Source organism: Pristiophorus japonicus, chromosome 7 (genome assembly GCF_044704955.1).
Source record: "Pristiophorus japonicus isolate sPriJap1 chromosome 7, sPriJap1.hap1, whole genome shotgun sequence".
NCBI classification, from domain to species: Eukaryota; Metazoa; Chordata; class Chondrichthyes; family Pristiophoridae; genus Pristiophorus; species Pristiophorus japonicus.
Window position 1 is genome coordinate 180,096,381 of NC_091983.1, and position 15,949 is coordinate 180,112,329.

The 15,949-nt window shown below is 42.9% G+C and overlaps 1 protein-coding gene across 4 annotated transcripts in view; it reads right to left on the reverse strand.

Annotated features, from left to right (window-relative positions):
- Positions 1–15,949, reverse strand: part of ascc3 (activating signal cointegrator 1 complex subunit 3) — a 777,147-nt gene that overhangs the window by 360,086 nt on the left and 401,112 nt on the right. For all 4 annotated transcript variants that reach the window (XM_070885599.1, XM_070885602.1, XM_070885601.1 and 1 more), the window contains exon 15: positions 12,227–12,418. In XM_070885599.1, the coding sequence (XP_070741700.1) occupies positions 12,227–12,418 (192 nt within the window). The remainder of the gene's footprint in view (positions 1–12,226; positions 12,419–15,949) is intronic.

Consider the following 15,949-nt stretch of genomic DNA (forward strand, 5'->3'; position numbering starts at 1 on the left):
TACAAAAGATTATGTTGTTACTTATAACATCCTTTCACTTTGTTTCCTGCTGGTTTCTGTTTTACGGAATAGTTTTCTTTACACAGCTAGCGCTTATGGCACGACTAATTCAACTGGCTGGCAGTAATTACTGAGGCCAATGGAGATAGGTCTACTAATCCAAATTACTAAACATTACATTAACAATCAAGGGTATTTCAATTATCGTTCTTTTAGCTCCACACCACCATTAATACTCCTTTCAGTTAGCTTCCCCCAATTATACCATCAGCACTCATACATCTTTTTCATCTCCCACCCCAAAAGGGAGGGAAGAAAAACAAAACAAAGCTTAAAATTAATCATAATTCAGGCATTTGTTTCATAAGAGATATTTGGTGCTAAGACTCCCTCTTTAAAATCTGATAAATCACAGAAGACATTATGTTTTCAGACTAGGTTACACAACACATACACACATTTAGTAGTTACGGGATTTTGAAACAATATGGGAGTTGTAGGTTTGGCTCCTGACCATGGTAAAATAATAATTTCATCTTTGTGATGAATATTAGTCCCTTTTCAGTATTACCACATTTCTTTTGGATTCCAAGGAAGGAAAGTTGAAAGAACAAAAAAATAAATGAAAATATTGAAGGCCATCAAAAATATTAAACCGTCATTCGATAAACCAACATTTTATGCTGAAATAGGAGCTGAAAAGAACTGAAGAAAATAATGAAACAAGAATGCAAATGGTGGACCATACACCCGTGATCTCCACTACCTAATTTTTCATACTACACATTTTAAATATATTTAATATGTATGTGTATGTGTAACATCCTGCTTAATATTTTAAAAAGTTAAAAATAAACATGTCAAGGAACTTCATAGAGGCATAATAAAACAAAATAGATTGCAAGCCAAAGGAGGAAGATATTAGGAGAGATGATCAATCATTTGGTTAAATATGTAGATTTTATGAAGAGTCTTAAAGGAGGAGAGGAAGGTGGAGAGACAGAGGGGAATTCCAGAGCGAGAAGCCGGGATGGCTGAAGGCATGACCGCCAATGCTGTGGTAGTGGGGAAAATGCACAAAACCAAAGTTCAAGGAATGGAGTGTTCTATAAGAACATAAGAAATCGGAGCAGGAGTAGGCCATACGGCCCCTCGAGCCTGCTCCGCCATTTAATACGATCATGGCTGATCCGATCATGGACTCAGGTCCACTTCCCTGGCCGCTTCCCATAACCCCTTATCGGTTAAGAAACTGTCTATCTCTGTCTTAAATTTATTCAATGACCCAGCTTCCACAGCTCTCTGAGACAGCAAATTCCACAGATTTACAACCTTCAGAGAAGAAATTCCATCTCATCTCAGTTTTAAATGGACGGCCCCTTGTTCTAAGATTATGTCTCCTAGTTCTAGTCTCCCCCATCAGTGGAAACATCCATTCAGCATCCACTTCGTCAAGCCCCCTCATAATCTTAGACGCTTCGATAAGATCACCTCTCATTCTTCTGAATTGCAATGAGTAGACACCCAACCTACTCAACCTTTCCTCATAAGTCAACCCCTTCATCGCCGGAATCAACCTTGTGAACCTTCTCTGAACTGCCTCCAAAGCAAGTATATCCTTTCGTAAATATGGAAACCAAAATTGTACACAGGTGTGGTCTCACCAATATCCTGTATAACTGTAGCAAGACTTCCCTGCTTTTATACTCCATCCCCTTTGCAATAAAGGCCAAGATTCCATTGACCTTACTGATCACTTGCTGTACCTGCATACTAACTTTTTGTGTTTCATGCACCAGGACCCCCAGGTCCCGCTGTGCTGTAGCACTTTGCAATCTTTCTCCATTTAAATAATAACTTGCTCTTTGATTTTTTTTCTGCCAAAGTGCATGACCTCACACTTTCCAACATTATACTCCATCTGCCAAATGTTTGCCCACTCACTTAGTCTGTCTATGTCCTTTTTCAGATTTTTTGTGTCCTCCTCACACATTGCTTTTCCTCCCATCTTTGTATCGTCGGCAAACTTGGTCCCTTCATGCAAGTCGTTAATATAGAGATTGTAAATAGTTGGGGGTTCCAGCACTGATCCCTGCAGCACCCCACTAGTTACTGATTGCCAACCCGAGAATGAACCATTTATCCCGACTCTCTGTTTTCTGTTCGTTAGCCAATCCTCTATCTATGCTAATATATTACCTCCAACCCAGTGAACTTTTATCTTGTGCAGCAACCTTTTATGTGGCACCTTGTCAAATGCCTTCTGAAAGTCCAAAGACACCACATCCACTGGTTCCCCTTTCTCCATCCTGTTTATTACATCCTCAAAGAACTCCAGCAAATTTGAAGAACATGACTTCCCCTTCATAAATCCATGCTGACTCTGCCTGACTGAATTATGCTTTTCCAAATGTCCGGCTACTGCTTCTTTAATAATGGACTCCAACATTTTCCCAACCGCAGATGTTAGGCTAACTAGTCTATAGTTTCCTGCTTTTTGTCTGCCTCCTTTTTTAAATAGGGGCGTTACATTTGCAGTTTTCCAATCGGCTGGGACCTCCCCAGAATCCAGGAAATGTTGGTAAATTACAACCAATGCATCCACTATCCCTGCCGCTACTTCTCTTAAGATCCGAGGATGCAAGCCTTCAGGTCCAGGGGATTTATCCACCTTTAGTCCCATTATCTCACTGAGTACCACCTCCTTAGTGATTGTGATTGTGTTAAGTTCCTCGCCCCCTTGACTATCTGCTGTTGGGATATTGTTAGTGTCCTCTACCTGATAAAGTGCGACGTCCCCACTGACAGCTGGGAGTCCCTGGCCAAAAACTGCCCTAAGTGGAGAAAGTGCATCCGGGAGGGCACGGAGCACTTCGAGTCTCAACGCTGAGAACGTGCAGAAATCAAGCGCAGGCAGCGTAAAGAGCGTGCGACAAACCAGTCCCACCCACCTCTTCCCTCAATGACTATCTGTCCCACCTGTGACAGAGTCTGTGGGTCTCGTATTGGACTGTTCAGTCACCAAAGAACTCACTTCAGGAGTGGAAGCAAGTCTTCCTTGATTCCGAGGGACTGCCGATGATGGTGAATGACTGACACAAAATATTTGTTCAGAGTTTCTGCCATCTCCATGTTCCCCATTACTAATTCCCCGGTCTCGTCCTCTAACGGACCAACATTTACTTTTGCCACTCTTCCTTTTTATATACTATAGAAGGGATGTACAGCTGAATGAGGTTACAGAGATAGGTACAGAGCCATGAAAGGATTTAAACACGAGGATGACAATTTTAAATTGGATGCCTTGGAGGTCTGGAGCCAATGTAGGTCAGCAAGGACAGGAGTGATGGGTGCACAGGACTTGGTGTGGGAATGATATGGGGAACAGAGTTTTGGATAAACTGAATTTTACAGAACATAGAGGATGGGAGGCCAGAGAGCAGAACATGGATAGTTGGATCTGCAAGTGACCAAGACATGATGAGCGTTTCAGCAGCAGATGGGCTGAGGTGGGGCAGAGGGGAGTGATGTTGTGGATGTAGGTAGGCAGTCTTTGTGATGTCTATTGATGAAATGAATTGATTAATAAATCAGAATTGAATGCAAAAACCTTTTAGGAGTCACAAATGTTCTTATTTCAGATTTATCAAACATATCCAAGTCTTATTAGGTCCTTAAAGTTAATGGTTCGATTATAAATTTGGGCCTGTTGTATTTATCTTCTCTGGTTTAGTGGCTTTATTTGCTCCCATAAGCATTGAGAGCATGTTACTTTTCTTGGATTTAACTCACATAGATGTCTATCTACTTGCATTCTGGTATAATCCATGTGTATAACAATAATGCTCCCTGTGACCTGGACCTGATATTTGTGTCTTTTGCATGTCTACTTCTTCAATCTCTCCAAAAGGGGACTGAGCAAACATGGACTGATAAGCTGCTTTACACAGTGAGGTGAACACATAGAACAGCTGTTGTGATCAGACTCAGTCTAATAAAAACATTACAACTTTGCATAATAATACACGTAAAGAACACACCATGCTTCTCCACATCAGTGGGTAGTCTTAATCAACTTAAAGAAGATAATTTCTGATCATTCTCTCCTGCACTCCAAACTTCTTACAGCGTTCTGCTAGCTGACCACCTCACAGCATTCTGCTTCCTGGAGGAACCTTTGCCTGACTGGCTCTATCTGTATGTTTATCTCTCACTGTTCACATCCAAAAGGTCTGCCAGAATTCAAACCGCAGCATAATAGCTGCGAAGTGTTATCCATTATAAAGCCAAATTACCAAATTGATTATTTATTTACAGTTGTTAAGGAGCATTAAGGCTTGTTAATTAGCATTGTGACTATCGTATCATCTCAGATCCCCATTTCTAAAACTTGAATAAATACACTGCGCTTCAAAACAGGACATTTATAGTAACGTGGGTGGAGTCAATGGCACTCTGCACCATGGGGAAGCCCGCTATCCTGACAAAGCCACATGTATGCTCGTGTTGCTTCTCTCTCGTCATGGGGAAGTGGATATAGTCCCTCCTCCTTCTGTACAGAGCACCTGTGACCTCGCGAATGGAGCAATGGACGGCAAACTGAGAGATGTTGGAGATGTCTCCTATCACTCCCTGGAAGGATCCATTGGCGTAGAAATTGAGCATGATGGTGACCTTGACTGCCACTGAGAGAGCCGTTCTCACCCGGGTCTGAGGTTCGAGGTCTGGTTGCAGCAGATCTCTGTGACCACGTCCTTGCTGATGCGCAGCCTTCGCGCACACTGTTCCTCAGTGAAATTGATGCAGGAGAACTGATGCCGGAATACCCTGGAAGGGTAAGCTTCCTGTTGCCAGTCCTGTGGCGCCTTCTCCCTCTGGCCACATTTTCCTGTCCTTCTCCCTGCCTTTGTCTGTGCCTTGCTCCCAGTCTTGCCTCATGGCTTTCTTGCTGCCTTTCTCCCCGCCCAAGTATCCTCCGACGGTGACGTCGGAGCAGGAGGTCGAGTGCCAACACAGTTCCCATGAAGCGAGTGAAATATTGTAATTTCAAATCTGCCCTGAGCAATTCAGGGGAATAGTTAGGAGGCAGAACAGGCCTTGAAGGAAAAACTGCTGCAATTGGTCCACCAGCAACTCTGCCTCTGTGTTGAAAAGCAGAAAAAAGTAATTGCCGACAGAAATTTTGTTTCAAGATGGTGCCTTCAAATAGCACTGCCCCAGCTAATTCCCGACTGCAACTTGACAGCCGAAGTTGTCTGAATCACCATGAGGTGGTAAGTGAGGGTGCATGCCCGAATTTCACTTCTGGGGCAGTAACAGTGTGATGCGCATGCCAATGACGTCATCATCGCCGTGTGCCATCGAATGAGGCATTCCCAGCAGGAGCGAGGTGCTACCTTGTTGCGCCTCCGCAAAATTCCCGCCCAATTCCACGGAGGGACCATTTTAGCGTTGCACGTGGGTGGAAACCATTTGGTGCCCCTCCTGGAAGCACGAACGGCAGTCGCAAAACAGGGCAATTTTAGGTCTACTAGGTCTTGCCAATAGTTACTGGCAACCAGAGAACCTTGAACAACCAACAAGTTTCAGGACCATGACCACCAAGCAGTTGTGATCATCTGGTCATCATAACCTTTGACCTTAGCACAACTCCAATCACCAGACAGACTAGACCTCCTCTATTCTCGAAACTGGCACAGCTTTTCTAAACTTCATTTAACAAGGCAAGCTCTGACTCCCAATTGCCAGACCGAGCTCAGACATTTTTTTTCAAGTTATCAGAAAGGCCCCTGAACTTTGAATACTTCCCTTGAATTCCTTCGTAAATGATTGCCTTGAATCAAGTATAGGTTTTCTCCAAGGTCTGATTATGTAAAATCTAAGTTACTTCGACCTGGTGTCTCTGCATGCTTTCTATCAGTATGACATTATAGCCATTATAGAGACATGGCTGAAAGAGGGGCAGATTTGGCAGCCCAATATTTCTGGTTACAGGATTTTTAGACAGGACAGAGAGGGGGGTGAAAAAGGGGGAGGGGGGTCATGGTACTGATTAAAAAAACTATTACAGCTGTGAGGAGGGATGATATGTTAGAGGGATCATCAAATGAGGCCATTTGGGTCAAACTGAAAAATAAAAAAGGGGTGATCATACTGCTGGGATTGTATTATAGTCCCCCAAACAGTGGGAGGGAGATATAAGAGCAAATATGTAGGCAAATTTCTGTGAAATCCAAAATTCGTATGGCAGTAATAGTAGCGGATTTCAACTATCCTAAAATTGACTGGACGAATATAGCGTGAAGGGTATAGAGGGTGCGGAATTCCTAAAATGCATTCAAGAGAACTTTTTTCGTCAGTATATAACAAGCCCAACACTGGAGGAATGGTTCTGGATTTAGTTTTGGGGAATGAAGCTGGGCAGGTGGAAGGGGCATCAGTGGGAGAGCACTTGGGTGCCAGTGACCATAATTCAGTCAGATTCAAGGTAGTTATGGATAAGGACAAGGATAGACCAGGAATAAAAGTCCCAAATTGGGGAAAAGCTAAATTGCTAAGTTGAGAAGTGATTTGGCCACAGTGGACTGGAAACAGTTACTTGTGGGTAAATCAGTGTCGGAACAGTGGGAGGCATTCAATAGGAGATCCGGAGGGCTCAGGCCAAATATATGCCCTTAAAGAAAAAGGGTGGGAATAACAATTCTAGAGCCCCCTGGATGTCTAGGGACTTACAGGGGAGGATAAAGAAAAAAAGGGAAGCATGTCATAGAGAGCTGGCCATCCAGACTGGGATTAATTAGCAATCTTGTTGTGCGAGGCCCCTTGGGGAAGAGTGACCATAATATGGTAGAATTCTTTATTAAGATGGAGAGTGAAACAGTTAATTCGGAAACTAGGGTCCTGAACTAAAGGAAAGATATGAGGCGTGAATTGGCTAGAATAAACTGGCAAAGGACACTCAAAGGGTTGACGGTGGATAAGCAATGGCAAACATTTAAAGATCACATGGATGAACTTCAGCAATAGTATATCCCTGTCTGGAGTAAAAATAAAATGGGGAAGGTGGCTCAACCGTGGCTAACAAGGGAAATTAAGGATCGTGTTAGAACCAAGGAAGAGGCATATAAATTGGCTAGAAAAAGCAACAAACTTGAGAATTGGGAAAAATTTAGAATTCAACAGAGGAGGACTAAGGGTTTAATTAAGAGATGTAAAATAGAGTACGAGAGGAAGCTTGCAGGGAATATAAAAACTGACTGCAAAAGCTTCTATAAATATGTGAAGAGAAAAAGATTAGTGAAGACAAATGTAAGTCCCTTGCAGTCGGATTCAGGTGAATTTATAATGGGGAACAAAGAAATGGCAGACCAATTGAACAAATACTTCAGTTCTGTCTTCACGAAGGAAGACACAAATAACCTTCCGGATATGCTCGGGGACAGTGGGTCTAGTGAGAAGGAGGAACTGAAGGATATCCTTATTAGGCGGGAAATTGTGTTAGGGAAATTGATGGGATTGAAGGCTGATAAATCACCGGGGCCTGATAGTCTGCATCCCAGAGTACTTAAGGAAGTGGCCCTAGATATAGTGGATGCATTGGTGATCATTTTCCAATAATCTATTGACTCTAGATCAGTTCCTATGGACTGGAGGGTAGCTAATGTAACACCATTTTTTAAAAAAGGAGGGAGAGAAAAAACAGGTAATTATAGGCCGGTTAGCATGACATCAGTAGTGGGGAAAATATTGGAATCAATCATTAAGGATGAAATAGCAGCGCATTTGGAAAGCAGTGACAGGATCGGTCCAAGTCAGCATGGATTTATGAAAGGGAAATCATGCTTGACGAATCTTCTGGAATTTTTTGAGGATGTAACTAGTAGAGTGGACAAGGGAGAACCAGTGGATGTGATGTATTTGGACTTTCAAAAGACTTCCCGGGATGATTCCCGGGATGGCGGGACTGACCTATCAAGAAAGACTGGATCAACTGGGCTTGTATTCACTGGAGTTCAGAAGAATGAGAGGGGACCTCATAGAAACATATAAAATTCTGACGGGGTTAGACAGGTTAGATGCAGGAAGAATGTTCCCAATGTTGGGGAAGTCCAGAACCAGGGGTCACAGTCTAAGGATAAGGGGTAAGCCATTTAGGACCGAGATGCGGAGGAACTTCTTCACCCAGAGAGTGGTGAACCTGTGGAATTCTCTACCACAGAAAGTTGTTGAGGCCAATTCACTAAATATATTCAAAAAGGAGTTAGATGAGGTCCTTACTGCTAGGGGGATCAAGGGGTATGGCGAGAAAGCAGGAAGGGGGTACTGAAGTTTCATGTTCAGCCATGAACTCATTGAATGGCGGTGCAGGCTAGAAGGGCTGAATGGCCTGCTCCTGCACCTATTTTCTATGTTTCTATGTTTCTATGTTTCTGACAAGGTTCCGCACAAGAAATTGGTGTGCAAAATCAAAGCACATGGTATTGGGGGTAATGTACTGACGTGGATAGAGAACTGGTTGGCAGACAGGAAGCAGAGAGTCGGGATAAACGGGTCCTTTTCAGAATGGCAGGCAGTGACTAGTGGAGTGCCGCAGGGCTCAGTGCTGGAACCCCAGCTCTTTACAATATACATTAACGATTTAGAAGAAGGAATTGAGTGTAATATCGCCAAGTTTGCAGATGACACTAAACTGGGTGGCGGTGTGGGCTGTGAGGAGGACGCTAAGAGGCTGCAGGGTGACTTGGACAGGTTAGGTGAGTGAGCAAATGCATGGTAGATGCAGTATAATGTGGATAAATGTGAGGTTATCCATTTTGGGGGCAAAAACACGAAGGCAGATTATCTGAATGGTGGCAGATTAGGAAAAGGGGAGGTGCAATGAGACCTGGGTGTCATGGTTCATCAGTCAATGAAAGTGGACAGCAGACGGTGAAGGCGGCAAATGGTATGTTGGCCTTCATAGCGAGGGGATTGGAGTATAGGAGCAGGGAGGTCTTACTGCAGTTATACAGGGCCTTGGTGAGGCCTCATCTGGAACATTGTGTTCAGTTTTGGTCTCCTAATCTGAGGAAGGACATTCTTGTCATTGAGGGAGTGCAGCGAAGGTTCACCAGACTGATTCCAGGGATGGCGGGATTGACATATGAGGAGAGACTGGATCAACTGGGCCTTTATTCACTGGAGTTTAGAAGGATGAGAGGGGATCTCATAGAAACATATAAGATTCTGACGGGACTGGACAGGTTAAATGCAGGAAGAATGTTCCCGATATTGGGGAAGTCCAGAACCAGGGGACATAGTCTTAGGATAAGGGGTAGGCCATTTAAGACTGAGATGAGGAGAAACTTCTTCACTCAGAGTTGGTATCCTGTGGAATTCCCTGCCAGAGAGAGTTGTTGATGCCAATTCATTGGATATATTCAAGAGGGAGTTAGATATGGCCCTTACGGCTAAAGAGATTAAGGGGTATGGCGAGAAAGCAGGAAAGGGGTACTGAGGGAATGATCAGCCATGATCTTATTGAATGGTGGTGTAGGCTCGATGGGCCGAATAGCCTACTCCTGCACCTATTTTCTATGTTTCTATATACCGACGGCTAAATGCCGTAGAATCTCTGGAGGAATATAGGAAGTTCAGGTGTGAAAATAAAAAGGATATTAGGAATGCTAAGAAAGAGCAGGAAAATTCTTGGCAAGTAAAATCAAGGAAAACCCAAAGATGTCTATTAGAGATCATGAGGGTAATCTGTGTGTGGAGGCGGACAATGTGGGTATAGCTCTTAATGAATACTTTACGTCTGTTTTCACAAAGGATAGGGGCAATGCAGATACTGCTATCGAGGAGAAGTGTGAAATTCTGGATAAAATAAACATAGAGAGGTGGTATTAAGGGGTATAGCAGCTTTGAAAGTGGATAAGTCCCCAGGCCTGGACGAAATGCATCCCAAGCTGTTGAGCGAAGCAAGAGAAAATAGCAGAGGCCTTGACCATAATTTTCCAGTCCTCTTTGGATTCAGGCATGGTGCTGGAGGACTGCTAATATGGTATCTTTGTTTAAGAAGGGAGAAAGGGATAGGCCGAGTAATTACAGGCCTGTCAGCCTAACCTCAGTGGTGGGAAAATTATTGGAAAAAATCCTGAAAGACAGGATAAATCTACATTTAGAAAGGCAAGGGACAGTCAGCATAGATTTGTTAAGGGAAGATCGTGTTTGACTAACCTGATTGAATTTTTCGAGGATGTAACCAGGAGGGTCGATGAGGGTAGTGCATACGATGTAGTGTATATGGACTTTAGCAAAGCTTTGGATAAGATCCCACCTAGCAGACTGGTCACAAAGGTAAAAGCCCATGGGATCCAGGGCAAAGTGGCAAGTTGGATTCAAAATTGGCTTAGCGGTCGGAAGCAAAGGGTAATGGTTGATAGATGTTTTTGTGACTGGAAGGATGTTTCCAGTGGGGTTCCGCAGGGCTCAGTACTGGGTCCCTTGCTTTTTGTGGTATATATCAACGATTTAGATTTGAATATAGGGAGTATGATTAAGAAGTTTGCAGACAACACTAAAATTGGCTGTGTGAATGAACAGGAAAGTCATGGACTGCAGGAGGATGTCAATCTACTAGTCAGGTGAGCAGAACAGTGGCAAATGGAATTTAATTCGGAGAAGTGCAAGGTAATGCACTTGGGGAAGGCGAATAAAGAAAGGGTATACACATTAAATGGTAGGTCACATAGAAGTGTCAATGAACAAAGGGACCTTGGAGTGCTTGTCCACAGATCCCTGAAAGTAGCAGGCCAGATGGATAAGGTGGTTAAGGAGGCTTACGGATTGCTTGCCTTTATTGGCCGAGAACATAAGAACATAAGAAATAGGAGCAGGAGTAAGCCATTTGGTCCTTCGAGCCTGCTCCGCCATTTAATGAGATCATGGCTGATGCGATCATAGACTCAGCTCCACTTCCCTGCCCGCTCCCCATAACCCTTTTCGCTCAAAAATCTGTCTATCTTCGCCTTAAATATTTTCAACGACCCAGCCTCCACAGCTCTCTGGGCAGAGAATTCCATAGATTTACAACCCTCAGAGAAGAAATTCCTCCTCTTCTCAGTTTTAAATGGGCAACCCCTAATTTTGAGACTATGTCCCCTCGTTTTAGTTTCCCCTATGAGTGAAAATATCCTCCCTGCATCCACCTTGTCTAGCCCCTTCATTATCATATATGTTTCAATATGATCACCTCTCATTCTTCTGAACTCCAATGAGTATAGGCCCAACCTATCTTCATAAGTCAACCCCCTCATCTCCGGAATCAACCTAGTGAACCTTCTCTGAACAGCCTCCAATGAAAGTATATCCTTCCTTAAATACGGCGACCAAAACTGTACACAGTACTCCAGGTGTGTACAGTTGCAGCAAGACTTCTCTGCTTTTACACTCTATCCCTCTTGCAATAAAAGCCAACATTCTAATTGCCTTCCTGATTATTTGCTGTACCTGCATACTAACTTTTTGTGTTTCATGCACAAGGATCCCCAGTTCCCTCTATACTGCATCACTTTGCAAAACAGCGTGGAATTTTAGGCATAAGTGAGTAATTAGCAATTTATCCATCATAATTTTACCCTGTAAAGTTTTGAGAAGATTATAGGATAGAGAGATAAGTGCTGCTTACTTAGTGGTCTCCAGCCTCACTCTGGAAGGGAACTTATTTTGCCCTTATCTTTTATACTATCTCACCCTTGCTCCTTGATGCTCCATTGGCCCTGTTCCAGTAACAAATCGATTACGCTACATGAGTGCGCTGATTCACATTCGGGCTTACGTTAATGGATGATGATATCTATGTCCATGATACCCAACTTTATCACTCCACCACCATTCTCTATTCCACAATTGCTGCTGTGTTACCTATTGGTCTGTGCATAGAAACATAGAAAATAAGTGCAGGAGTAGGCCATTCGGCCCTTCTAGCCTGCACCGCCATTCAATGAGTTCATGGCATCATTGGGTTGTGGATGAAGCAGAACTTTGAGCAGAACATCTTGCCTGCCCCATCAAAATACAAGCCCAGCTTATCTTTCCCACCGCCATTCCGCTATCAACTATATTGCACTGTTTAATGGAATGATACCATAACATTTTATAGATAAAAATAGAAACTTGTATTGGTCTATCTGAACCAGAATGGTTTTAACACAACCAGATAGAAATTGGTGCTTAATGATTTTACCTTGATGATGACAGCATGTGCGGGAAGATTGACACCCCAGGCCAAAGTAGCTGTGCAGACCAACACTTTTATGTGTCCACGAGAAAAGCAGTTTGCAACCAAATTCCGGTCCTGCCGTAACATTCCAGCATGGTGAATGCCAAATCCATCTGGGAACAACTCACGTAACTGCTTGTTCCGGGATTTCTGAATCTGAGGAATCAACAAAAAGCAAGTGGTTCTGTACATTGCCAACTTTAGCCTTGAATGCAACTAACTTTTTACCATTAATCATTTGAAGAGCTTTATTAAATAGTTTACTGCCACAGTAATATTTTTTAATTCACAAATTAGAATATTTCATTTTAAAAAGTCAGCGAATGTCCTTTAATTCACTCTTATTGAAAAATCAAAACAATACAACGTGGCAATAGTCAGTGTTGTAAGCTACAAGTAATACACCTGCAGACCTTACTTCATAAAATGGATGAGATGCTTTTGACCAAATTTTATGCAACACTCTGGGTTAGAAATTGCAGTGTCCCGTTTGGGATGATAGCTTTTGCGGAAGCGCGAAAGTATCATCAGGCGGTAAAGATATGATTCTGCCGGGAGCTACCGCTTTAGCGCTCCGGAAGGAATCTTCAGACTGTGTCTGATGGTGTATGGCAACTGCGCTACACACATAGCAGCCCCAAGCATTCTTTAGAGAGTGCAAGACTGAACAATCGCGAGGGCAAAAGAAAGCAGGAGGCACCATCATGGGGACATAAATAAATGTTGCCCTACCTGACCACCACTAACTTTAATTAGCACTCCCCAAGCAGCCAACCGAGGGGACAATGCCACCAGCAGCTGCCATTGTTGACGCCCGGCGATGCTGCAGGGGACGAAAGTGAATATTGCATCTGGGGTGGTAACGGAGTGCTGCGTACCAGATTATGTCACGACCTACGGGGCGCAAGAGATCGGGGCGGTAAGTTTTAGTGCTGGCGCAAACCAGCCAGGGCAGTTCACAGGCGTCGCCGATTTCGCCACGCTCGGTTGGTAACCGTTTAGTGCCTTGTTACCGCCTCCAGGAGGCACTAACGGAAGGCGCAAAGCCGCCCAATTTCTCCCCCCTATGTTTATTAGCATACATGGCACCAAAATAGTTTTAAGAAAGGGTATGAACATACTTATGAAAAGGAGAGCTCGATAACACCATATGGCCCATCTCTGCTTTCCAGTCATGATACAAACAAACCATGGATTTTACTGGTATTGTCTAATGCATCCTTTAATCTAATAACTGCCACAGAAGACCACTGTGACAGATATTTGTGGTAAATTTCAGATTCAAAAACCGGTGGACTTTTCAGCACTATAGTTATTTTTATAGTGATATGTTTATGTTCTTATAAAACAAAGAGCATAAGAAATAGGAACAGGAGTAGGCCATAAGGCTCCTCGAGCCTGCTCCACCGTTCAATAAGATCATGGCTGATCTGATCATGGACTCAGCTCCACTTCCCTGCCCGCTCCCCATAACCCCTCATCCCCCCCATCGCTCAAGAAACTGTCTATTTCGGTCATAAATTTACTTAATGTTCCAGCTTCCACAGATCCCTGAGGCAGCGAATTCCACAGATTCACAACCCTCAGAGAAGAAATTTCTCCTCATCTCAGTTCTAAATGGGCGGCCCCTTATTCTAAGATCATGCCCTCTAGTTCTAGTCTCCTCCATCAGTGGAAACATCTTCTCTGCATCCATCTTGTAACGCCCCCTCATAATCTTATACGTTTCGATAAGATCACCTCTCATTCTTCTGAATTCCAATGAGTAGAGGCCCAAACTACTCAACCTTTCCTCATAAGTCAATCCCCTCATCCCCGGGATCAACCTACTGCTGTACGTAACAATTTCTAAGGCAGCAGTTGAGTTGGACTGAATTAAAAGTTAACAGAATTGAGATGTCATTCACAAAGCACTCAAAATTCACTATCCTGAGCTGAAATGTCAACTTAAGTAACTCATAACAAAAAACAGCTCAACTGTTACTATATGTGTAATTATATATAAAAAGAACAACATTTGCAATTGCAGGAAACCTTAAATAAAAATGGAAGTTGAAAGAATTACTCAGATCAGGCAGCATCTGTGTGGTCATATCAGATGCTGGCTGACCTGTTGTGTATTTCCAGAAATTTCTGTTTTAGTAGGTTCATAGGATCATAAAATCATAGAATGGTTACAGCACGGAAGGCTATTTGGCCTGTCGAGCCCGTGCTGACTCTCAGCTGGTCCCACTCCCGTGCCCTTTCCCTGTAGCCCTGCAATTTGTTTTCCTTCAGATACATATCCAACTCCCTTTTTGAAAGATAAAATTGACTGCCTCCACCACCCTTTCAGGCAGTGCATTCCAGATCTTAACCACTCACTGTGAAAAATGTTTTTTCTTACATCACCTTTGGTTCTTTTGCCAATCACTTTAAATCTGTGTCCTCTGGTTCTCGATCCTTCTGCCAATGGGAACACTTTTTCTCTACTCTGTCTAGACACCTAATTATTTTCAATAACCTCTATCAAATCTGCTCTCTATCTTCTCTGCTCCAAGGAGAACAACCCCAGCTTCTCCAGTCTATCAATGTAACTGAAGTCCCTCATTCCTGGAATCATTTTCGTCAATCTTTTCTGCACCTTCTCTAAGGCCTTCACATACTTCCTAAAGTGTGGTGCCCAGAATTGGACACAGTTCTCCAGTTGAGGCCAAATCAGTGTTTTATACAGGTTCATCATAATTTCCACACTTTTGTACTCTATACCTCTATTTATGAAGCCCAGGATCCCATAAGCCTTTTTAACTGCTTTCTCAATCAGCCCTGCCACCTTCAACAATTTATGCACACATATCTCCAGGTATCTCTGTTCATGCATCCCCTTTAGGATTGTACCATTTAGTTCATTGCATATATATTCCCCTTCAGTATATCATATTTTCTTTTTACAGAAACAAAACTGATTACATCACGGTTATATATGTAAACTTGTATATACTCTGTACATCCACCAGAGGGCTCATACACTGGAGTCCGAAGGGATCCCATAATCTCTTGGGAGCACAGGTATTTAAGGAGGCCTCAAAGGTTGGAGAGGCACTCTGGAGACCTGCAATAAAAGACTACGGTCACACTTTACTTTGAGCTCTCAGTATGCAGTCTGACTCTTTCTTCATACATAACAATCACGTGCCAATTTTTACACCGGTGTTACACATATCTTCTCTCTTGAAATCGGGCTATACATTCATAGTAGCAAAATACATAATTTTTTGGCATTTTAACTAACACAAAAAAGATCAAGTCCCTGCAGCATGCAAGTACTTTGATAACACTATACCGTTAACACATACTTAGGTTAACAGTTGTCCTGCTATCTGCAAATTTATATAAAAAATAATTAATACCCATGGCCAATTTCAAGGCAGCATTTTAATTGCCTTTGATTTTTAGTAGACACTGAGATTATATTATAATTTTGTAATTGTTGCTTTGTGTAGGCAGCACAATTGGGGGGGGAGGGGGGAGGGGAGGGAAGGGAGTAAACAGCCCATTAAAAAAATAAATTTTCAATGATCAAATCCTTAATTTTCATCCTTATTGAAACTAGAATTTAGTGAAAGTAAACAGAATCTTCTATATTACATGATGAAAGTTGCTAATATGTTTGAGTGATGCAAACATCAACAGTGTAAACTTCACAAG